The 25,622-nt window shown below is 43.9% G+C and overlaps 1 protein-coding gene across 5 annotated transcripts in view; it reads right to left on the bottom strand.

Moving 5' to 3' along the window:
* Positions 1-364: 364 nt before the first annotated feature.
* The window catches only part of LOC119961888 (WAS/WASL-interacting protein family member 1-like), a 145,259-nt gene continuing 120,001 nt past the window's right edge, over positions 365-25,622 (bottom strand). For all 5 annotated transcript variants that reach the window (XM_038789373.1, XM_038789371.1, XM_038789374.1 and 2 more), the window contains 7 exons: positions 25,208-25,299; positions 9,925-10,054; positions 8,769-8,936; positions 6,803-7,633; positions 4,290-4,499; positions 3,517-3,630; positions 365-877 (listed from right to left, as the gene is read on the bottom strand). In XM_038789373.1, the coding sequence (XP_038645301.1) occupies positions 816-877; positions 3,517-3,630; positions 4,290-4,499; positions 6,803-7,633; positions 8,769-8,936; positions 9,925-10,054; positions 25,208-25,258 (1,566 nt within the window). In that variant the 5' untranslated portion in view covers positions 25,259-25,299 and the 3' untranslated portion in view covers positions 365-815. The remainder of the gene's footprint in view (positions 878-3,516; positions 3,631-4,289; positions 4,500-6,802; positions 7,634-8,768; positions 8,937-9,924; positions 10,055-25,207; positions 25,300-25,622) is intronic.

Here is a 25,622-nt window from a genome sequence, read left to right as displayed (position 1 = left end):
TACACTTAGTCACCGTACCAGGTTATTTCTAATATTTTAAGTGGTAAATTATGCTAGTTTTATAACTTTAAAGTAAATATAATACCTTTTAAAAGATGTAAATGGGGAGAGAATGTACCTAAAATGGATTAGTTATGTACAGCTTTTATTTAGACTGAATTCCCTAATTTGATACCCTCAAATCATCCCATTAGTCCAGCTTCATGCAGGTATTGGGACTCGTTATTTGGTATTTTTAACCGCCGACTATGTGTTTTATACAGATAATCCCCAAAGTTAGTAAGTACAGCAGGCAACCCTGTAATCAATAGCAGTTAGTTTTGTTTTGCTTTCCAGGTCTTTTTGGTTTACAATTTACAACAGATAGCTTGAAAAATGCAATTCTGCTCTTTATTTAAATTCAATTTGATAACATAACCTTTAAGAATATTCAATATTAAAGCCAAAGTGCCTATTTTTATTAGAAGACATCATATATTGAGCACCCGACCCATACTGCTACTGTATAAAATAGGTTAAAGAAATATTCTTGCAAAATACATGTATTTATTCTGGTCCACAATATTGTAAACAAGTTAGCATGTTTTACATTAAAGCAGTCAAAAAATGCAAAGGAGAAATTATTTTTTTAATTTCTAGATGCTGTAAGCATCACATAAACAAAATGCCAGACAGCCAGCATTTCTACAGCTGAAAATGACTGACGCTGATAAGAGGCAAATTCAACATCCCTGTAGCAAGTCTGCAGTTAAAGCATGCAAGGTGGTCGAAGAATTGAATGGCTTTCCATGAGCTTTCAATGGTCATATCTGTTTTCACCTTGGTATAGGTGGAATTGGTGGAAGGGGCGGAGCACCTCGTTCTCTCCGGCCTGAATCTGTCGGAGTAAAAGATCATAAGAAATACGCAATCTCTATAATTATAAAGTGTAACATTTCTGGTTAAATGGTATTTTAATAGTTTTAGGAGGTATGGATGCTGAGAACAATTGTAAAGTTAATTGTTACACAATTCTAGAAAGAGATGATGGTCATCACGGATTTAGATATTAATTCCCGTAACAGCCTCCCCGAACAGGCGCCGGAATGTGGCGACTAGGGGCTTTTCACAGTAACTTCATTTGAAGCCTACTCGCGACAATAAGCGATTTTCATTTCATTGTTTTCTGTAACTGGTAGAGAAATAGTAAACTAGTTGAAGAATAAAATGAAAATTCCCCCGTGTCCCAATAATCTTTCCTCTTTCCAAATAATGAATTTGAGTAATAATCCCTTAGATAGTGAGGGTAAACACAAAAACATAGAAAATAGGTGCGGGAGTAGGCCATTCGGCCCTTCGAGCCTGCACCACCATTCAATTTGACCATGGCTGATCGAGCAAATTCAGTATCCCACTCCCACTTTCTCGCCATACCCCTTGATCCCTTTAGCTGCAACAACCACATCCAGCTCCCTCGTGAATATATCCAATGAATTGTCCCCAACAGTTTTCTGTGGTCGAGAATTCCACACGTTCACAGCTCTCTGAGGAAAGAAGTTCTTCCTCATCTCAGTCCTGAATGGCTTAACCCTTATTCTTAGGCTGTGACCCCAGTTCTGAACGTCCCAAACATCGGGAACATTCTTCCCGCATATAGCCTGTTCAGTCCCATCAGGATTTTATATCTTTCTATGAGATCCCCTCTCATTCATCTAAGCCCAGTCGATCCAGTCCTTCTCCGTATGCCAGTCCTGCCGCCCCAGGAATTATTCTGGGGAACCGTCGCTGGACACCCTCAATAGCAAGAAACTAGGAGACCAAAACTGCACACAATACTCAAGGTGTGGCCTCACCAAGGCCCTGTCTTAACTGTAGCAAGACATCTCTACTCATATACTCAAATCCTCTCGCAACCAAGGTCAGCATGCCATTAGCTTTCCTCACCACCTGCTATACCTGCATGGCAATCTTCAGCGACTGTTCCACCATGACACCCAGGTCTCATTGCTCTTTCCCTTTTCCTAAACTGCCACCATTCAGATAATAATCTGCCTTCCTGTTTTTGCCACCAAAGTGGATAACCTCATATTTACCCACATTATTTTGTATTTGCCAAGTATTTGCCCACTCAGCCAGCCTGTCCAAGTCACCCTGCAGCCTCTTTGCATCCTCCTCACAGCACATACTGCCACCCAGCTCGGTGTCGTCTGCAGATTTGGAGATATTGCATGCAATTCCTTTGTCCAAATCATTAATGTGTATTGTGAACAGCCAGGGTTCCAGCACTGAACCCTGCGGTACCCCACTAGTCACTGCCTGCCATTCTGAAAAGGACCAGTTTATTCTCATTCTCTGCTTCCTGTCTGCCAACCAGTTCTCTATCCATGTCAATACATTACCCCCAATACCATGAGCTTTAACTTTGCTCACTAATTTCTTGTGTAGGACCTTGTCAAAGTCCAGATACACAACATCCACTGGTTCACCGTTGTCCACTCGACTGGTCACATCCTCAAAAAATTCCACAAGATTTGTCAAGATTTCCCTTTAGTGAATCCATGCTGACTTGGGCTGATCCTGTCCCTATTTTCCAAATGCTCAGTTATTTCATTCTTTATAACTGACTCCAGCATTTGCCCCACCACCGACGTCAGGCTAACCTGTCTATAATTCCCCGTTTTCACTCTCCCTCCTGTTATTAAAAAGTGGGGTTACATTAGATACCCCCCTATCCATTGGAACTCTTCCAGACTCTATAGAATGCTGAAAAATGATCACCAATGCATCCACTATTTCTAGGGCCACTTCCTTAAGTTTTCTAGGATGTAGAGCATCAGGCCCTGGGGACGTTATCGGGTTTTAATTCCATCAATTTCCCCAATACAGTTTCCTGAATAATAAGGATTTCCTTCAGTTCCTCCTTCATTCTAGACCTTCTGTTCCCTAGAATTTCCGGAAGGTTACTTGTGTCCTCCTTAGTGAAGACAGATCCAAAGTAAGTCGTTTGAATTTCTCTTTCGCCCTCAACAACTTACACAATTCAGTTTTGTTTTACCCAAATGTTGCTCTGTGATTTATACAATATTTTAAATTCCGAAGTACGTTTACACTGAATTTATTTTGTTTTTGCTTTTTTCAATGTTCTACTCTTTGCTTCCGAAACTGGGTCCCGGTTTCAGAAGCACAACTTACCCTCTGGTACTTCACCTACGTGCCATTATTCGTGTGACAGATATGTGCTACTTTTCCCTCATAGTAATCACCAGTGAGCCAATTCTGTCCTCAGAAAATTGAACCAGGAAGTAAGGCTCAGCTATTAGTTGTATAAACACCATTTCTAGTTATTTAGTATCTCCGAATTGTTCTATTAAATCCCCACAGGTCAAGGAAGATGCAATATGTAATACCTGGTTAATATTCATCAGAAATTTAAAATTTATAAACTTCTTTTTAAAATCAAGAAAGGAGTTTTTTCAGTTCCTATTGCTTCAAACTTCACAACGGGGGTTTGGCAGCTTTCCTTTCTCTGCTACTCACCTCTGCTCTCTGTCTTGTTCTGTTTACTAGGATACGTTTTTGGGAAGTTTACGTATGGTTCCGGTGGTGGAAGTTCAGAGATGGAATGGAAAGAAAATCTGCCTTCCCACTCATCTGTAGTTAGATAAAAGAACAATTAATTTTGCAATACATGACCAGCATATCTATATTTATACTGGTGTTAAATCTAAACACGGCAATATGTGTAACTTATTTCTAGGAAATAACACAAATGAATGTATAATATTGAATCCATTAATTTATGCTGGACTTTGTGAAATGTCTCCAGCACTGCCATATGGTGTAGCAGCTCCACCGAGTGGTATGGTGTGGGCTCTCGGCTGCAGTATTTTATACAGCAAGTTCTCTATACTTAGCTGCCATTAGGAGAGATGCAACACAGAGATGAGAGTTGGAACATGAAAGATGGATACAAATGAACTCAATTAGGTTTTTTTCACATTAAAAATTAATTTTTTTTTTTTAAAAAAGAGTACCCCCAATTCATTTTTCCCATTAACTAAGGAGCAATTTAGTGTTTCTAATCCACCTACCCTGCACATCTTTGTGCTGTGGAGGCAGAACCCATGCAAATATGGGGAGAATGTGCAAACTCCACACGAACAGTGACCCAGAGCTGGGAGCTCAATTAGGTTTTCCTCACAACTCAGTCATCTGACTGCTTTACACATCAGTTAAATGTTATTTCTTGACAAACTTGTGCATATATTCTGAAAACACTTTCGGGAGGGTGGGTGGTGTGTAATATTTACCTTCACACATTGACTGTGAGGACTCCTGAAAGCCATTCCTCATTGACGTCGGTGGGGGCGGTGGGGCAACAGGACTTCCTCGATCGGGAGGAAGTGGGGGTCTGAAGCCACTTCTCGTGTCTGAACCCATTCGATTCGGGGGCTGTGGGACAGGTGGTGCTTTCTGGATACTACCATTTCTACTAGCTGGAGGTGGTGGTGGAAGAGGTCCTGTTTTAAGAAGTTCAGAAAGCAATTAGTGTGCAGTCCTATAGAGTAATTGCTAAGAAGTCAGCTTCCTCAAGAGAATGAATGCAGTATGTGCAAAGAGCTTCTTAACAATGCGTTGGAATTTGAATCAACATGTTATTTTGATCATCAAAAAATTATACATATTCATGCTGTCAATATTATTTAAATTAGAGATTATTGTTTTATTGTTGAAAGTCTTTGTTTACAGGTTCCCCAATGTACAGTGCCCTTATTCTTGTTTTGTTCGAAAAGAACTACACTTATACACTCTAAAAGTCCCAAACTTAATTGAGAGAAAGAAATGACTTTCATTAATAAATCATCTTTTACATCCCCAGACACCCCAAGTGTTCAGAGCTAATTACTTACTTTGTAATCATTGTTGTTATGGAAGCAAATGCATAGCTAATTGGTGCACAGCAGTGTCGCACAATCAGCAATGAGATAAATGATCAATTAATCTGCTGTTGAAACAGTTAAGATGCTGTTTGAGGGCAAACTGCTGCATATGATACAAGAAGAACCCTCCTTTGAATACTGCTGTAGGATCTATTATGCCCATTTAGACAGGCAGATGAGGCCTTGATTTCATCAGAAGGATGACATGTCTGCCGATTCACAACACACTAAATATCGCACTACAGTGTCATCCTAGATTATATGCTCAAATTACAGGAGTCGGTTTTGTATTTACAACCTGGTTTAGAGATAATACGCGTTGCAACCAGATGGAACCATCAATTCACCAGACACGTGTTTCCGATATGAATCTAGGCTTTAATCGACTTACTACAGAGCCAGCCTGTTACCCGTTGATGAATTCTTAGTGAGCTGCAGGCTGACTCTGGACAAGGGTATTTATACAGCAGCGCTAGGGGGAGGAGTCATGGGCAGAGCTAAGGGTGGAGCCCTGTACAAGCTCCTCAGCATTCCCAGAGCTACTCTCCCTAGTGGTCGGATAACGCTACTGCGCTTACAAAGACGTAGTGTGAATTAACATATTACATTCACCACACAACCGAAAAGCAGCGCGTCGCAAAGCATTTCAACCGGTAGATGCCGGGAAATCCCACTTCCAGGATTTACCCGGCTTGCACGCCTCACAAGATCTATCGTGATCTCGTGAGACATCGCAATGTAAATCCTACCAGTTGTGGGCAGGACCACTTTCTGGCAAATCTGCTTATTAGAGTGAGACAGCTGGTCTCACTAACATGCATTCCTGAGATCTAACCAAGGCGTTGGGTCTGTTTAGCTCACCAGGCTAAATCGCTGGCTTTGAAAGCAGACCAGCAGCACGGTTCGATTCCCGTACCAGCCTCCCCGAACAGGCACCGGAATGTGGCGACTAGGGGCTTTTCACAGTAACTTCATTGAAGCCTACTCGTGACAATAAGCGATTTTCATTTCTAATTCCCTCACATTGGAGACTTCGGGCGAGCACGTTCTGTACTGGTCTCCACAAACGGGGACCAGATGGAAAGACACTCGTGAGGGTCTCCCAGGTTATTGGAGGCCCCCAGATGCAAGCACTCTGGGCATGGCAGTACCCTGGCACTGCTGGTGCCACCTGGACACCCTGCATTACCTTCCTTTCACCCCGCCAGTGTCAGCCTGGCACTGCCACGGTGACAGTCTGCTCGCAAGGGTACTGCCAGGGTTCCAGGCTGGCACTGCCAAGATGCCAAGCTGGCATTTTCCACGCTGAAGTGCAAACTTCAACTATTTGTGGGATTAAAAGGAGAGAAACCGAAATCAGCAATCTTTCTTTGTCCTTCCTCTCTTCCTTCACATTCCTTCCACTACTTCCTCATTCTTCTCTTCATCATTCATCCATATTCCTTGATCTTTGGTCTATCCTCATTTCATTCCCTTTGCCTCCTCCCATTTCCAAACACTCTGCTATTTGATTTTCTAGCATTTGCCCCACTGTTAGAACCCCAAGCTAAGGTACTCACGCTGCCAAAGGGGACGTTTGCAGGAAGGAAAAAGGAATAGGCACCAAGGTTACTTCAGCAGAACAGAGCATGTGTTGGTGCAACTACTGCAACATTAAGGAGCAGAAGGTGACAAATTATGCCATCAGAACTTTGGAAAAGAAGAAATCTGTGGTGGAGTTAAAAGAATAACAACCAGATACAAAGCTGTAATGTAGCATTGAGATGTGATTAATACAGACAGCAAAACCAATCAGCTTTTGCTTTTAGTCTTGGTTTAAAACTGTGGGGAGGAGGGGCTGTAGGGTTACAAACAAGAGATGTCAAAATATTCATTGAACCTACCCGATCTGCTGGGGGGGTCTCTGACAGGTGGTGGAGGTCTTTCACTGGGAGGAAGAGGACCACTTCGCACTGACCCAGGCGATGCTGATGAAGAAGTGCTGTGGAGGGACAAATTCCGTTGAGGGAGCTTTGGAATTTCAATATCTGGAGCAGCGCTTGGATGAGTGGGAAGGGGTCCTGGTCGATTAGGTGGTGGTGGGGGTGGAGCTTGGAAAGAGGGAGTTGGCCGAGGTGTTTGAGGGACAGGTGGTTTCTGATGTTGTGGTGGTGGAAGTGGAGGGCCATCCCGGTTAAGTGGGGGTCTATTTGTCATTGGAGGTGGTAGAGGCCTATCATCTGTCATCCTAACGGGAGTAGGAGGCAGTGGAGGTCTGTTTGAATTGGGAAGTGGAGGATTTGGTGGTGAAGGCTTGTCTTCAGCAAGTCTGCTTGGGGTGGGAGGCAGAAAAGATCTATTTGCACTGCTCGGTGGAATAGTAGCAGAGAACTGACGAGGAGACCCTTGATTGCGATTTGGTGGAGAAGGTCCTGGGTTTGACATTCGATTTCCCGGTACAGGTGGAGGACCCCTGGTCTGCATACTTGATGCTGATGGTCGTGGTGCATTTGGTAACGGTGGTGGTCCTAAATCAGGCTTTGAACCTATATCTGGCCTTGAAAATTTTGGTTGATTTGGTGGCTGCAATTTATTTCTTGGTGGCTCAGGGTTATTATTCCTTGGAAAAAGAGATGAGCCAGACATCTTTGGTGGAGTATTGTTTATTGCAAAAGGTCTGGGACCAGATGATCTTCCACCAGGAGGCATAATTGGCGGTCTACTTCCACCAGAATCTGTGAATAGAAATGTAATAAATGTATGATATACAGGAAATAGAGTTTATTTGCAAACATTAGCTTTTCTGTACAATTTTATTTTGTTCTGCAGCAGTTAATTTGTCTGAATTGTGAACAGACAAATAGAGTCTGACAAACAGATTTATCTACTCCTTTTACACATTTTTATTTTTCTCCTTAAGATACTTGAAAGCCACAAACATGACATGGGGCTCCAGGAATACAGCTAAATCACACTGGGGTGAAATAATCACCCATTGTGTGCTAAGTACAGCAATTTTTAATTATAAACTGATGGGAGGAGAAAGAACAGAACCAGCTCCTAATGTTTGTTCTGGGAAAAAAAAATGTTTTGTTACAATGCAAGGTGGGCAGCCAAATATCTGTAGGTTCTGACATAATACTGCTCCTATGCCCACTTGTGATTCTGGTCTGTACCAGGGTGGTATATCATGCTAATAGCCAGTGCCTTCACAACTAAGAAGAGGTGCCTGACTTTATAATAAGTATGTAAAGTTGTAAAGTCTGCTGGAGGGGGTGGGGGCTGGTTCCTACATCCTTCCTCCATAAATATAACAAGGGTGCCTCAAGTGCCCCTCTGAATGATGGTCACAGTGACGTTTCTTTATAAATGTCATTCTTCAGTGGTTTAGGGGTCCAGGCCGCAACTTTACCCAGGCCACACAGCCAGAATTCCCCACAGAGGTACGCTGATCTAACCAGGTATGATCAGATGCTGGATGTGCCTGAAAGGCAAGGGAACGTCTGACGGAGTGAGGTGCTTCAGGGTATGAGTGACCTCATGTTTCTTCCATCCATGGAGTCATAGTTTAAAACATAATAGAACCCTCCTTTGGAATAATGTTGACTTTATCAGCACCTCTGTATTATTTTGTGAACTTCTTGATCCTTATTGAAATCAGCAAGTGGGTATAATTTCTTACTCACACCACAAAGCAACAAACACAAAGACGTAATTAAAAAGTACACAGTAATTTTCAATCATATCAGTCAACATAATCAGGTGAGTAACTCCATTAAAGAAACTGCACTGTATGGAAATAGGGATGTAAAAATAATAAAAGGCATGATTGGAAAATATTAAACAAGATTAAAAGTAATTATAACTTACCTGAACTCTCTCGGTTTCCTGCAGACCTAAGCTTAGGCATTCCTCCTGCAAATAATCCACCTAAACCAGCAGATCCACCCCCACCTCCTCCACCTCCTCCACCTCCACCGCCTCCTCCACCTCCACCACCGCCACCACCGCCACCGCCTCCTCCAGGTCCTTTAGGTGCTGTTTAAAAAGAAGTACAAATGATATTATTTTTAAAGGATCGGTAAACCATCCCTATCAATACTGTAACACAGGTTATATATTACAAGTTGTAGCTTCGAGCATTGAGTCTCATTTGCCCAGTGGGTCGTCTGAAGAATGATACGGAAGCCAATGGTTTGTGAGATTCTCAATCTTCCGCTCATTAAAGTTGGAAAATCTAGTCTCAAGTAATGTCTTCTTGTGACAGAATGCCAGATTTACATTCCTGTTCCAGGGAAAAATATTTTTGTGCAAGTTAAAATGGGTTCTTTCCTTGAAACAACTTGAACAAAAAAATAATTTGGGCCATGAAACAAAAAGGTCCTTTTGAATGCAAAACCAGGAAGGCTATGCTTCAGTTATCCAGGGCATTGGTGAGGCCACATCTGGAGGACTATGTAGAGTGGAAGTGAGGGCTTAAGTGGGTCGGTGCAGACTCGATGGGCTGAATGGCCTCCTTCTGCACTGTATGTTCTTTGAATTGAGGGTCTTTGGAATTCTCTTTCTGAAAAGGCTGTGGGAACAGAGTCTTTGAATATTTTTAAGGCAGAGGTGTACAGATACTTACAAAGCAAGAGGGCTATAGGTTATTGGGGGTATGTGGGGTCAGATTTGATGTTAATATCAGATCAGCCATGATCTTATTAAATGGTGGAGTAGGGTTGAGGGGCTGAATGGCCTATGCCTGCTCCTTGTTCATATAATTGCATGAATTTTGGTGGCTGGATTAAAAAAAGAGTAAACAAATTTAACCAGACGTTTAAACAGCACATGGATTCCAAATGCAAATAGTGTTGTGGGTAGCATTTTGACAGTGTGTAAATGGAATTGTATATTGCATGTAAATTCATATAGGGGTTACAGACTTTGAACAAATCCAGTAGTGTATAATTTTCTAACGTAAAAACATCAGGAACTTTTACATAATTAAATTAGAGCAATAAGCTTCTTAATTTTTCAAACTTACCACTGACGATTGGTGCACTCCTATCATTGGTAACAGCTTTCTTCAACTTCTTTTGTTTGCATATGTCTGACAAGAGAGCATTTCTTCCCCCCTGCTCAGATCTATTTAGCAAAGGTTTTTCTGTATTTGCCTATTTTTTTTGCAAGAATGGGAAAAGAAAAACGTACAGCTGTTACTCATTTGATGAGCATCTCACCGTAGGATTTTAAAGTGTTACCAGGAGGAATTATAATTATTTTGTGGTTCAGTATAGCAACTGGAACTGCAGCTCTATCGACAGGTTCACTGATCACACACAAGAGCCATTTCATTTTGTAACATACCATGCAAGAAACAGTGGATTGGATTTGGATTTGGGCTTATTGACATGTGTATCAAGGTACAGTGAAAAGTATGGTTTTGCATTCAGTCCAGACAGATCTTTCCATACATGAAAAACATACACATAAGTGGATTAAAAATACTCTCATTCTAATCTCCAGGCCCATTCCATTGGCGATGGAAATTGAAGGAAATGGCATGCTAGTTGAAGATGGAGATGCTGTGGCGTTGGTAGTAGTGGCGAGAGGATGTGGAGTTACATAATTATTCAAGATGGTGCAGGAGGAGTTTAGGGAAGCGGGGAGGTGAGGAATAATATGGAGAACTGGAAAAGTTTCTAACTGTCATTTGTGGCGGCTTTTGCTGCAAGCTTCTTGCCCGCTCTGCCGGCGAGTTCCCCACCACTATCTCATGAGACATAGCCACTTTTTTGGCCCTGGGGAGTTTCTCAGTGGTTTAGCCCACACTTGATTTTTTTCATCACTGGGGAGCTGAACTCAGAGATCGGGCCGCCATTTTGAAAGGGTGCCCCGATCTTTAAGTGAGCTTGTGGGTCCGCCACACCCAGGCAATGTCACCCCCCAAACACATGGTCATTCCCCCATACCCACGAGAAATTGATTATTGGGAATCTAAGTTAGGTGACTACCTTAATTAACTACCATTGCAACCATTTGAAAAGAAAAGTTTGTGTGAATACATGCTTTAAAACCCCAATATTTTATTAAAAATTGTCTTTTAAGATTGTTCAACAGTAATCAAGGCTACAATCAAAATTGAGTTGGTAAAGTGAGCAACTGCAGAGGGAGCAAGTTATTAAGTTGGGGAATGTTACTGAATTTAGTGTAGTGAGGACTTTGCGGGGATGTATTTATTCAATAATTTATTTCCACTAACTTGTTGCATGTGAAGATTGGTTTCATCTGTTCGGATTTACTTCATTTATCTGTGGTTGGTTCTTTTGTCCTGCAGCTATTAACACCAGTGAACAAGTTGGGCAACAATGGGGATCCTACAAACAGAACGCGTTGAGAGTGGAAGCGGATTAATTAAACATATCCCTAATAAATTGAACAGCAGTTCAACAATTTGAATTGCTTTCAGGTAAAGTGGAACAGGTACAAATGTACTAAGTAAATGGGAACTGGGTAAATAACATTGGGCTATCTGCTCTGTCCCAGGTCCCCTCTGCTGTTCTGTGCCTCTCAATCTCCACAATGCCCTTTGCATTGCTGTGTATTGTAAGAAGTCTTACAACACCAGGTTAAAGTCCAACAGGTTTGTTTCAAACACGAGCTTTCGGAGCGCAGCTCTCTCCATTCACCTGAGGAAGGAGCAGTGCTCCGAAAGCTCGTGTTTGAAACAAACCTGTTGGACTTTAACCTGGTGTTGTAAGACTTCTTACTGTGCTCACCCCAGTCCAACGCCGGCATCTTCACATCATTGCTGTGCATTGACTGCAGCTCAAAGGTGTAGCCTGACTAGAGTGTAAGCAATCGTGGGGTTTCCTCGAGGCTGGGAAGAAATATTTAAAAAATTAGTGGGTAGAAAAGTTGGTTGAGCCAAGCTGCACCTGAAGAATGTGGTTGGACAGAGGAGCTGAACTAGTCACAGTGGTTATCCTGATAAGAAGAGCTGGCGGCTGTGAACCAGCAAGCTCCACAGCACCACCAGGTGGTGTACATTGCAAGGTTACAATTACAATCTGAGCTGATGGTTAAGGAAAACAGGCATTGTTTACAAGTAAAACGCAAGTGTGGGCATTTTAGCATTGGAATTGCTACCAAGTATGTTTGCATTGGAGGGTTTAAATTATATATTCCATTTATTTTCTGAAAACGCCACAGTTGGAGGAAAGGTACCAGTGTCCAAGCCTTCAAAAGGGTAAAAGGGAGAAGAAAGAATGGGTAAGAGATTCACAACATGGGCTGCACGTTTTTCCCACATTCACCATCAGAAAATGTGACATTCAGCCCGCGAGGGCATTCTTCCCACCACATCCTGTAATGTGCTGTCATCATCTGAAAGAAAAGTGGAAAAGAAGGAGAGGTAAAATGAAAGGAAAGGAGAAAAAAAGAGAGATGAAACAAATTCAAAATCTACAATATCCTTTGGCTTCATCTTCATTGTCTGCACTTTCATTCCACTGTAATGCCTCTAATCTCTGCACTGTGAGATGACTATCTACTTCATGGTTCATGTTAATATTTAAGAAGTATTGTTGAGTTCTGGGAAGAATATTGTTGCTAATGTAAGGTAATGAAAATGCTGGGCTTTAGAGATTGCCAGAGTACCGAAAAGAAAATGGCAGTTCAGAAAGTTACCCATGTTTGTTTAATGGAGTCAGAATACAAGAGATGGAGTCATAAAATAGCAGGTGGACTTAGTTAGAGAATTGGTGATGTGATATCTGCAAAGGAGTACAGTGCAGAGAGATGTTTTATTTTGAGAGTTAGAGCTAAATTAGTTTAAAAGCATTCAGCGAACTCTCAAAGATTATGCCATCATGAAGCTGGATGGGGTTTAAGGAGGTTCTGGTTTCAGTTTACTTATGTGTTTGTTGAAAGGTGGTTTGCAGCTCACAGGGAAGTCCTGGGAGCTGTTTACTGGGTCTAGGCAATTAGGACTCAGGGAAGCCCTGGGAGCCATTTAAAGCTTGATGCAGCCAGGAGACTGGAGTTCATAGAACCCAGGGAGATGGCCAGCTTGGTGCAGCTACTTGTCTGTGAGAGAGCTGGAATTGTGCTGGTAGTTAGAGGTGCGACTGTAGCTTTGTGAATCCCATGGAATGCAGTCTTAGAAGATGATGAACCATTGGAATGTAAGGCAGTCAGAGTTGCAACGGCTTTTGAGGGATTTCAGAGAGTAGGGGTGAGATTTTCCAGCCCTTCCTGCCGGCATGATCGTCTGCTTCCACCAAAGGGTGAGCCACGCAAAACACTGTAGACATCGGTGAGACCATAAGATTTTGCTGGTGGCCTATAGCGAGGCATTTCCCCACTGGAAAACATGCCATGAGGCGAAAAATTCCTCCCTAGATCTTCAGAAGTGAAGAGTTGAAATCTATTGTGAGGGGGACAGAGGACCAGATTTTTGCTCCTGCGTTGTTTGCACAGAGACGGTAGAATTCTTGGGCCAGTGAATCCGACCATTAAAAATGGTGGCCCACCAAGCTTATGCAGGAGGTGGAAGAGGCGTCAGTAGAGGAGCTGAAAACGAAGTGGGAGGGGGAACTGGGGGAACAGATCGAAAACGGGACATGGGCTGATGCCCTGGAGAGGGTAATTTCTTCCTCCTCGTGTGCGCGGCTTAGCCTCATTCAATTCAAGGTGCTGCATAGGGCCACCATGACTGGGACATGGCGGCTTGATCTTGCGGGGCGGCGGAGGGGAAAGAGTGCATCTCTTAGCGATGCCGGCCCGACGATCGGTGGGCACCGATCGCGGGCCAGTTACCTCCTGAGCACGGCCGTGGTGTTCAATCCTCCCTCCGCCCCCCACAGGCCCCACACTTACCTGTCGCGCGATGTTCGCGCCGACAGCGACCAGGTGTGGTTGGCGCCGGCGTGAACCGGTCGGGTTCGTCAGGCCGCTCGGCCCATCCGGGCCGGAGAATCGCCAGTCGCCGTGAAAAACGGCGAGCGGCGATTCCGCGACGCGCCATTTTGGAGGGGGGTGGGAGAATCGCGGGGGGGTGCCAGAAGGTGTGTCGTGATTCGCCCGGCCCTCCCGCGATTCTCCCACCCGGCGTGGGGAGCGGAGAATCGCGCCTGTGGTGTGAGGCCCTTCATAGGGTGAACACGTTCTCCTGTGCACTACTCAGTCTAACTCAGTTCAAGGCAACACACACCTAACTGAAACTAGGATGAGTAGTTTCTTTGCGGGATGGAGGTCAGGTAAGCGGTTTTCTTTGGGACCTGCTAATCACAGCCACGTGTTCTGGTCATGTCCCAGGATGGCAAGCTTTTGGGTTTCCTTCTTTAACACCATGTCAGCGATTCTTAACATGAACCTGGGGCCTTGTCCTGGTGATAATTTTCGGAGTATCGGACTTGCTGGGAGTTGCGGACGGATATTCTTGCCTTTGCCTCACTAACAGCCTGGAGGTGAGTTCTGCTGGGACGGAGATCTTCCGCTCTGCCCAGTGCTGCAGTCTGATTGGGTGACCTCATGGAATTTTTACATCTGGAGAAGGTTAAGTACACCGTCAGGGGGTCAGTCGAGGGTTTCTACCTGAGGTGGCAGCGAATGATTTCTTATGTAAATAATTAAACACCATCAGCTGTTGGGGGTGGGGTTAGTTCCCATTGTTGGGGAAAGAGGTTGGGCGTTTCTCTGCTGGGTGGCTTTGCTTGGCTGTTTCTGTTTCCTCTAATAATGCATTTTGTTGCATCTGTTTCTCATGTTGATATTGTGCATTTTATTTGTTATAAATAAAATTCTTTATTCAAAATATATTTTTTTAAATATTGCGTCACTGATGAATTAGAAAGTGCCCCACAATAAGCTCCTATTGTTTCTGATTAAAGAGATAGGAAGTGAAGCTATAGAAATTGTTAGTCACTTACACCATGAGAACTTGCACCAATAAAACCCCTGTAACTAGTTTCATTAACAGAATCCAAGTTGAAATCCACATGTAAAGCTATCACAATATATACTTGTAATTGCAGAATTGTTCTGTGCAATAAACAATTACCTTTGAAGATTTGTGGCATAGTTCTGTTACAGGAAGTGGTTAAAAACAGGAACAAAATGACAACACAACTCACCAAATATGGTTACAAAAGTAATAAATGCAGTTTGGCTGTTGCATCATAGTTAGTTGTCAGAAACAGTTCAAATTGGGGGAAATCTACAATTAATCAAAGTTTATTACAAATCCAAAGGTGATCATTCATCCAGTGCCCCATTCATCTGAAATATTTCTTCATATGACTTAAATTCACCACGATCATGAATATTACATTGTCTACATGCAGACTTCGAATGTAGAATTTAGAACGTGGGAATTGCGACCACATGAAGTGATTGAGGGGAATAGCGGTGATGCTTTTAAGGGGAGGCTAAGAAGAGGGAAAAAGGAATAGAAGGAAATATCGACTGAGTGGGGTGAAGTAAGGTGGGAGCACAAACAATTTCTGTCCCGTCAAATTCAGTAGAACTCTTTGTAACGTATAGGTGTAGAACTGGAAATGCTCAATAAAAGTTTCAAATTCAAAAATTAACATTTCACCACACAGCACCATGGTAGATGCTTATATATGTAATACATTGAATTGCTAATGGGGATCTCACATTCTTTATTTTGGCGATTAATTTGCAATTTCACAGTCACACTCTCATCTGAAGCAAGAAGTAGATACCACAACAACATGAGGAATACATGCAGGTGGTGGCACTGACAAAGTGGTAATATCACTGGTCTAGTAACCCAGAGTGCCAGGCTAATATATTCCAAGGATAGAGGGTTCAAATTGGTGGAATTTAAATTCAATTAATAAATCTGGAATTAAAAGCTGGTCAACAAAACCACTGTTGAAAATCCATCTGGTTCACTAATATCATTTGGGGAAGGAAATCTGCCATCCTTACTTGGTCTGGCCTACATACACCCAAGCCCACAGAAACGTGGCCAATTCTTAAATAGCCTGGCAAACCATTCAGTTGTATCGAACCAGGGCAGAGTCTAAAAGGAGTGAAACCAAATGTACCACCTGGTTACAACTGAGGCACCATGACAGTGGCATATACCATCGACCCTACAAAGTCCTTCATACTAACATCTGTGGGCTTGTTCCAAAATTGGGAGAGCTGTCCCATAGACTAGTCAAGCAACAGTCTGACATGACTCACAGAATTATACCTTACAGGCAATGCCCCAGATCCATCATAATCATCCTTGTTAGGACTGATCCACCACAGGTGGCAGCATCATTCGTGACTGCCAGGTATTGAAGTAGCCAATGTCCATATGCAGTAAGACCTGGACATTATGCAAGTTTGGGCTATTAAGTCACAAATAACATTTTTGCTCCACAAGTACAATGACCATCTCCAGCAAGAGAAAATCTAACCAACATCCCTTGACATTCAATAGTATTACCATTGCTGGATTCCCCACTATCAACATCCTGGGGATCATCATTGATCAGAAACTGAACTGGATGAGTCACACAAATACTATGAGTAAAAGAGCAGGTCAGAGGCTGGAAATCATGCGAATAGTAACTCACGTCCTGTTTCCCCAAAGCCTGTCTGCCATCTACAAGGCACAAGTCAGGCGTGTGATGGAATATTCTCCACTTGCCTGGATGAGTACAGCTCTGACAACACTCAAGCAGCTCAACACCAAGCAGGACAAAACCGCCCGCTTGTTTGCCACCCCATCCATCACCTCCAACATTCACTCCCTCCACCACCAACACAGTAGGAGCAATGTGTACCATCTACAGAATTCACTGCAGCTAATTACCAAGGTTCCTTCAACAGAACCTTCCAAACCTGCAACCTCTATCACCTAGAAGGACAAGGGTAACTGATGTATGGCAACCATATCAGTTCCACCTCCTAGCCACACACTATCCAGACTTGGAACTATATTGCGGTTTTATCTCTTGTCACGTGGTCAAAATCCTGGAACTCCCTCCCTAACCACAATGTGGGTGTTCCTCCGGAGCAGGGTAGCATGGTGGTTAGCATAAATGCTTCACAGCTTCAGGGTCCCAGGTTCGATTCCCGGCTGGGTCACTGTCTGTGTGGAGTCTGCACGTCCTCCCCCTGTGTGCGTGGGTTTCCTCCGGGTGCTCCGGTTTCCTCCCACAGTCCAAAGATGTGCGGGTTAGGTGGATTGGCCATGCTAAATTGCCCGTAGTGCCCTAATAAAAGTAAGGTTAAGGGGGGGGTTGTTGGGTTACGGGTATAGGGTGGATACGTGGGTTTGAGTAGGGTGATCATGGCTCGGCACAACATTGAGGGCCGAAGGGCCTGTTCTGTGCTGTACTGTTCTATGTTCTATGTTCTACATGTACTGCAGCGGTTCAAGAAGACAGCCCACCACCACCACAAAGGCAATTAGGGATTGGTAATAAATGCTGGCCTAGCCAGCGACACCCACGTTCCATGAAAAAAAATCCCAAAGATTATCTGTTGGCTTGGATTTTGTAGTTAGCAGTGAAGCAACGGCACTGGAATAAAACTGCACACAATGATCCAGTGATCACTGGGATTTGGGTTTTATTCTGTTGATAAACGGTCTCCAAAGTGGAGTATTGATGGTGAATGCTGACAGCTTCATGGTCATCACAACTGCAAAATCAGAGCCTTTTTCTCCTAACCTTCCACGGGCTGGGGGCTGCCACTTGCTGTGGATCACACTCAATACTGTTAAACTGCAGCTGGTTAATCAAAACTTTAGTCAAACTCCCTTTCTTACAATCGGTAGTCTGATTGAGACTTTGTTTCTGCTGATATTTGCAGAATGAAGATCAAACGGAACAAGATCTGTGGTAAAGAACCAGACATGGCCTCTTTCCTGGTTGTAGAAAATAAATTCAGCTACACAATACGCAGCAGAAAGTTTATTTTTGTAAGTTAAAAGGCTGTCATTTTTTTTCACTCCTCATTTTATTTTCTTTGTGGATATTACATTTCATGTATTTAACATCGAAAAGCATCCACATAATAAAGGAAGACTGTTCTCCCAATACTATTTTACCTAACAAACAGAAACCATCTTTGTTCATTCAGTAAGCTTTATGATAATGTATATGCGAAATACTGAAACTACTAATCTTGGATCTCCCCAACTCCTTTTGACAGATAACAACTCGCAAAGTATTCAAATCCACATTTACTTCAAACTACAAACATCCAATTAAGACGGCATACACACACACATCAGGAAAGAAAATTGTTGTAATCGTTATGCAGACTAACCACCGTTTCAGTTGGATGGACAAACCTGGGCTTGGTTCAGATATTCAGTTCTGTTCTATCTAAAGTGAATCTAATTAAACCAAATATATTTAACCCAGCAACAAACTGAAATGACATCCTCAAGATGGAGGCACACCCTCAACTGACATCTGCTCTCCATATTCTTGAAATATGTTGTCAAACTTGGCCAGGCGTGACATTAAGTAGATATATTCCAGAGTTATTGGACATGCATCACTTGTGGCATGAAGAATGATCCATGTTATAGGTCTTCATGGTGTATTCGCCATTTCTCTACTGACATTACTCCAGGTTAGTGATCAGTCATAATGCCAACAGGCTTGTAAAACGAACTTCTTTTATGCAGCGAACGAGAAGCCATCAACAAATGACAACAGTGTCACCAATAACTTGGGCTCAGAAAAATGTAGCTATACAATACATACTTCTGAAAGTTAAATATTTGCTATATTCTTGACGTTTATTGCATTTTTCTCTTTCATACATTGCTCTACTGTTGAAGGTGGCAGCAATTACAGGTATATGTGCGACAGTGGTCAGTGCTTTCACATAGGTGTACTTGTTAAAAGTGTTAAAGCACAGTTCCAGCAAATGGCTCAATTGTTAAAGACATGTAACCGAGCACCACACACCAGAATACCCCAGGTATGTGTCCCAGTTTGAGAAGATTCAGCTCAATTCAGTTGGGGTGGTACAATTGTTGAGTGTACCTGGGCTGAGAACAGGAAAGAAAAGTCAGCCAGTGTTTGCGAACTGCTCTTTAGACAATTCCTTTTGCACACACTCGGCGAGGGCAGGATCAAATTTGCTTTCACTCTCATCGTCAACAGGAACCAACACGGTCACCTGGAAGGTAGCAATCCTTTCAGAAGACAGGTAGGAGAAATAGGAGCACCACCTTCTCTTTCTTGTCCTGAATGTCATCTGTTTGAAATGTTGTCACTGTTTTTATAGCTTCTTAATCAAGCAAAGTTCGAGTCAGACTCAACCGAGTTTCCATCCCATCTACCCAAGTTCCCAATTTGCAGCAAGGTGGCACAGCTGTAAACAACTACAATACATCTTTGAAGATGAGTGAAAAACTGCTCGGGCTCTGTCACAACAGAGAGGCTCTTTTTCAAGGGCACCTTCTCAAGATCAATTAGGGATGGGCAATAACTGCGGTCCCAGCCTGTGATGTCCCCATCCCGTCAACAAATGTAAAAAAAAATTCATTGCCTGCCATGGAGTGGAGATGAGAAATCTAAAATAAAACATCTAATTTCTCTTAAAAACAGGATCCCGTGAACATTCTTCTTATGCCTGTCTGAGGTGAATTTATCCAACAATTACCTGAGTCAGAAAGACAAGGAAAGTTATTGTCCACATCAGTTGATTGCAGCTGGGATGTGAAGGAGAAACTAGAATTGGTCTCAGTAGTCTTCAGTGAGATGACGGGTGGGGAACAATTGGGCAATGCTCCCCTGATCAACCAGCCTGTTGATCATTTTTTAGGGCCACTTGGGTGCAGTAGCAGAGGGTGTCTTGTGTCTGTGAAATCTTCCCCCAGCAAAGAGCTAATATCTTCAGGACAGCAAGAGAGAAAATTGGTATCAAAAACTCAAGTGTGATAAATGGGATAGTTTCAGAACAAATCCAGCAGTTCAAAACTGGGTATCCATGAGGTGTTGAATTGTATTCAACCAGATCTGTAACCACATGACCCCAGCATATCTCACACTCACCATCCAAGTTGGGGGAAAAACCGTAGTTTAAGTGAAGAGTGCAAAAGGGCATCATTGAGCAGCAGAAAGCATTCCTAAAAATACCAACCTGGTGAAGAGGAATGTGATGGACAAAGCAAATCAATCCCACAAACAATGGATCGGACCCAAACTCTGCATAGTTCTGCCAAATTGATTAGGAGCTGCTCCATCATGCAATAAGATCATGGCTGATCTGGAGTTGTGATCTCAACTCCACTTTTCTGCCTGCCCTCCATAACCCTCGACTGCCTCACCTTTAAAAGCCTGTCTGGGGGATCATGTGGCGCAGGCGCAGGAATAGCTACATTTCCGTGAATTCTGGCACTGCTCATCGATTAATCCTTCATTTATATCCTATTTACACGGCACATACTTACCCGACGTAGGAGCGAATGACCCTAGAAGCTGTTTGCCGAGTGTTGGAGAAAAAAAATGCCACGGGGTATCCTATGAAAACCGTCGATAAAAGGGAGCAGTCGGATGCACCAGGAGTGGAGCTGACCCCTCCACATGGCAACTTGATCCTCAAGCGGGTTCTCGATCCGGCACTTCGAAGGCATTGCAGATGATGGATTACAAATCTCATTAGAGTTATTGATGATAAATTTGGCTTGCTGGCAAATAACATTAGCGCTCACGAGGCTGAGCTGCAGAATGCTAATAAAATTCTCAATAAAACGGAGGAGAGAATCCTGAATGCTGAAAATGCAACTTCCTTAGCTGAGGGCTGCATTCAATCCCTGGAAAACCAGCTATATGGTATGTCAGAAATCCTGGAGGATCTGGAGAACCGAGGCCGGAGAAAGATGTCCGAGTTGTCGGTTTACCAGAAGCAGTGGATGGTAAGATCCCTTTCAGAACATTAATTTTTTTGGGCTTTGCTGTCTAGGCCAGCATTTGCTGCTCATCCCCAATTGCCCTGGTGAAGGTGGTGGTGAGCTGCCTTCCTGAACCACTGCAGCCCATTTTGTGTAAGTACATCCACGCAGGGCCGGCTCAAGGCACCGGCAACCCGGGCTGTTGCCCGGGGCGCCATGTGCTAGGGGGCGCCAGACTCGGGTCCCGCGCATGCGCAGTTGGGCCGGCGCCAACCAGCGCATGTGCGGTGGCCGCACTCCCCCAGGGTGGCCGCACTCCCCCAGGGTGGCCGCACTCCCCCAGGGCGCCCCCCCCCCACCTGGTCCGTCGCCTCGGTCCGCCCCCCTGCTCGGTCCGCTCGCCCGCTCGGTCCGCTCCCCCCCGCCCCCCCCTCGGGTCCGCCCCCCCCCCCGCCCTCGCCCCGCCCCCCCCCTCGGGTCCGCTCCCCCCCGCCTCCCCCCCCTCGGCCCCCCCCCCCCCGCCCTCGCCCCGCCCCCCCCTCGGGGCCGCTCCCCCCCGGCCCCCCCCCTCGGCCCGCCCCCCCCTCGGCCCCGCCCCCCTCTCGGCCCCGCCCCCCCCCTCGGCCCCGCCCCCACCCCAAGGGTGCCGAAGTTCAGCTTGCCCGGGGCGCCAGCAACCCTAGGGCCAGCGCTGCATCCACGGTGCTGTTAGGCAGGGAGTTCCAGGATTTAGACCCAGCAACAGCGAAGGAACGGTGATACACTTCCAAGTCAGGGTGGTGAGTGACTTGGAGGGGAACTTGCAGTTGGTCGTGTTCCCATGTATCTGCTGCACCTCTTTCTAGATGGTAGTGGTCGTGGGTTTGTAAAGTGCGGCCAAAAAAGCCTTGGTGAGTTCCCACCGTGCATCTTGTAGATGGTACACACTACGTCTACTGTGCGTGGTGGTGGAGGGAGTGAATGTTTGTGGAAGGGGTGCCAATCAAGCAGGCTGCTTGTCCTAGATGGTGACAAGCTTCTTGAGTGTTTTGGAGCTGTACTCAATCAGGCAAGTGGACAGTATTCCATCATATCCCTGACTTGTGCCTTGTAAATGGTGGACAGGCTTTGGGCAGCCAGGAGATGATATCTTGAGACTGAGATGGCTGACCGCCAACAACTGCAACTATCTTCCTTTGTGCTGTGTGTGACTCCAACCAGTGGAGTTTTCCCCGATCAGTGTAGACTCAATGGACCGAATGGCCTCTTTCCGCACTGCATGATTCTATGATTATATTACAATGGTTCCATGGCCTTATCCTTTTCTTCTCTATTCTCTCGCTGTTTTTTCTATTGTATGGTTGAGGCACTAAATTTAAGAACCAACTCTGTTGGCGTTCTCCTGTCCTTTTCTGTACTCATGTGTGTAATAGTATTTATACTGTACCAGTTTTGAGAGTTTGTTGTGTTAATTGTAAAAAAAATGTAAAACTCTAATAAAATGTATGTTAAAAACATCTGTCTAATTCAGCCTTGAATAAATGCAATGAACCAGCCTCCAATGCTTTCTGGGGAAAAGAATTCCACAAGTTAATTCTTTGAGAGAAACAATTCTCCTCATCTATCTCAACAAGGAGACCGCTTATTGTTAAACTGTGACCCTTCTTCTAGTCTTCCTGACAAGTGGAAACAACCTCCCAGTATCCACTATATCAAGTCCCCTCAGGATCTTAGATGGTTCAGTAAGATCACTTCTCATTCTTCTGAACTCCAATGGATATAGATCCAACCTGTTCAATCTTTCTTCGTAAGATAAGGTCCTGATCCCAGGAAGTGAACCTTCTTGGAACTGCAGCTAATGAAATTATATCTATTTTCAAATAAGGAGGCCAAAATTGTATACGGTACTCCAGATGTGGTCTCACCAAGGCCCTCTGCAGCTTCAGTAAAACCAAACATCAACATTCCATTTGCCTTCCTAAACACCTGCTGTACCTGCATACTAACCTTTTGTGATTCATGTTCCAGGACATCCAATCCCTCTGTACCATCGAGTTCTGCAATCTCCCATTCAAAGATGCCAGACAATGCTTAGAATGCGAGCATGTGCAGGTAATTAAGTCTTTACAGATCCAGGGGTAGGTGTAACCCCAGGTTAAAGAGGTGTGAATTGTCTCAAGCCAGGACAGTTGGTAGGGTTTCGCAAGCCCAGGCCAGATGGTGGGGGGTGAATGTAATGCGACATGAATCCCAGGTCCCGGTTGAGGCCGCACTCATGTGCGCGGAACTTGGCTATAAGTTCCTGCTCGACGATTCTGCGTTGTCGCGCGTCCTGAAGGCCGCCTTGGAGAACGCCTACTCGGAGATCAGAGGCTGAATGCCCTTGACTGCTGAAGTGTTCCCCGACTGGAAGCGAACATTCCTGCCTGGTGATTGTCGCGCGATGTCCGTTCATTCGTTGTCGCAGCATCTGCATGGTGTCGTGGTACATTGCAACTCGGTGTCAAACCTGGTTTAATAACAATCTGACTAAATGCTTTGGATTTTTTTTAACGGAATGCCATTTTATAAATGCAAGCTGTTGCTGTGTTGTGCTGCAGGGTTGCCTTCCTACCTTCTAAAGTGGCCGGGCAAGCCACCGGAGATTGTGAAAACTTTCAGCAATCAAGGAGAAAATCTGATCGGCCTATCAGCAATGAATCAGATATAATATCCGGTCAGACAACCTCAGTCCAGCCAACCATGCAAAGTCTTCTTCACTAATTTCTCAAAATAACAATAATTTGCAATCAGACATAATTATACTCAGAATCTTATCTATCAGCTAGCATCTCAGACTCGTACATCCCATTCCAGGATGTATCCTGTCCCATTGGCAAGAGAGGAAGGAACACAGTGGCATACAGTCGGATGAAATAATGATTCTGGACTTCAGGAATTTTCATGAATTCAGATCAAAGAAATCTGTTAATCACCACTGGCCACCTCCCTTAACTGATGAATTAATACTTCTCTATATTGATGGCGCTAGGGGTAAGTATGAAGGTCAACGAAAGCACAGAACATACTTCAATGTTCAGAAGTCCAAATTCTGATAGACTGGGACCTGTATAAGGAGGCAAAGTGAGTTGGGGAAATACATTTGTCCTCATTCTCATTAATGTACCTGTTTGCATTGGTGGGAGTGACCAGTAAACAGTATCTGTGAAGGCAACATCTTCAGCTCTACAATACAGGCATTTTTCATTATGAAGAGTGGAACAACTGGCATGCACCTTGAAATATATTAAACCATATTGGCAAAGAGGAAGGTTGCCAGTGAGGTAATCTTGCAGATTGTACAAATTGAAGCAAATAAAATACTCTTAAGTGGATCACATAACCTTTCATACTTCTTTTACAGTTTTCCTCCAGATCAACTTATCTGTGACTCAACTACTTAAAACCAGTAAATACCCTGTCCCAGTGCTAATATATTTAACAGTAGTGCTTCACAACTCTTACTAGTAAACTCCATCCATGTGCTTTGCTCAAGGTATTTCAGCAACCTAGGCAATGCCAACCATGTAAATATAATCTGTAACTATGGGCTGGATTCATCCGCCCCACCTGCCGTAACAACGCAACAGGCAAGCTATGTAGAATGGAAAACTCCATTTACCTCAGGCAGGATTCTCCGGTCACCGGACGAAAGCGGCCTGAGAATCCCGCCCTATAAGTGTAGTCAGTTGCACCAGAGTGCATTGTACTGTATTGAAAGGAACTGAACTTTATTTAATGTCAATTTGAGCTGTTAAGTAATACCCTTTAACGAATGTTATAAATAAAGTACATTTTATTGAATAAAAGCTCAGTGCAGTTGCTACACAGGAAGACCAATTGCACAAGTTACTAGTAAATGTCCGGGAGCAATGCAGTTAGGCTGTTTTGCAAAGACCCGGGCTGCATTATAACAGCACCTTTAGCAGTATAGTGGTTTTTGATGCTAGAATAAGGGATTTGAATCATCAAAAAATTGAACGCAGCTCAGTCCATCACGTGAAACCGCCTCCCATCCATTGACTCTGTCTACACCTCCTGCTGCCTTGGGAAAGTGGGCAGCATAATCAAAGACCCCTTCCACCCAGATTATTCTCTCTCCCAACTTCTATTGAGCAGGAGATAGAAAAGTCTGAGAACACGCACGATCAGATTCAAAAACAGCTTCTTCCCCGCTGTTGCCAGACTTCTTAATGACCCTCTTATGGACTTAACTGATCTCCGAGTGGTATTGCACTCCATATGCTTCACCCGATATCTGTGTCTATGTATTTACATTGCGCATTTGTCATAGGTGCTGTGTTTTTAATGGTATGTCCTATATTATTTCATGTATGGAATGATCTGTCTGGACTGTCCGTAGAACAATACTTTTCACTATACCTCAGTGACAATGAACCCAAATCCAATCCAAAATTCTTACCAATGAAAATGTTGGAGGAGCAGGTGGGGGAGGAGGAGGAGGAGGAGGCATCTTCCGTATTCGGAGAGTGTGCTGGATAACCTTTCAAAATCCTATAGGATAAAAAAAATACATTTTAGATATCCAATTCAATACGCTTCAAACCAAAAATATAAATGTATGAAACAAATATACAAGTCGATTAATGAGCTGTCATCTCCTATATAAATGTACAGATTCACATAGAGATATAATTTTCAACTTGCTACCTAGACATACAACTGGTGTCGGGGGTAACCAAATTTTAATTCTGGAATGGAAGTGAAAATTGAGTTTTCCCTATAATAGGGGTCCGATCCATAACACTGACCTCTGCCAGCAAGTTGAAAATCTACCCAATAGTCTCTACATTATCAATGAATGTTACCTATTCCAC

The sequence above is a fragment of the Scyliorhinus canicula genome, chromosome 2 (genome assembly GCF_902713615.1).
Source record: "Scyliorhinus canicula chromosome 2, sScyCan1.1, whole genome shotgun sequence".
In the NCBI taxonomy this organism is placed as follows: Eukaryota; Metazoa; Chordata; class Chondrichthyes; order Carcharhiniformes; family Scyliorhinidae; genus Scyliorhinus; species Scyliorhinus canicula.
This window is presented reverse-complemented; position numbering and strand designations above follow the sequence as displayed.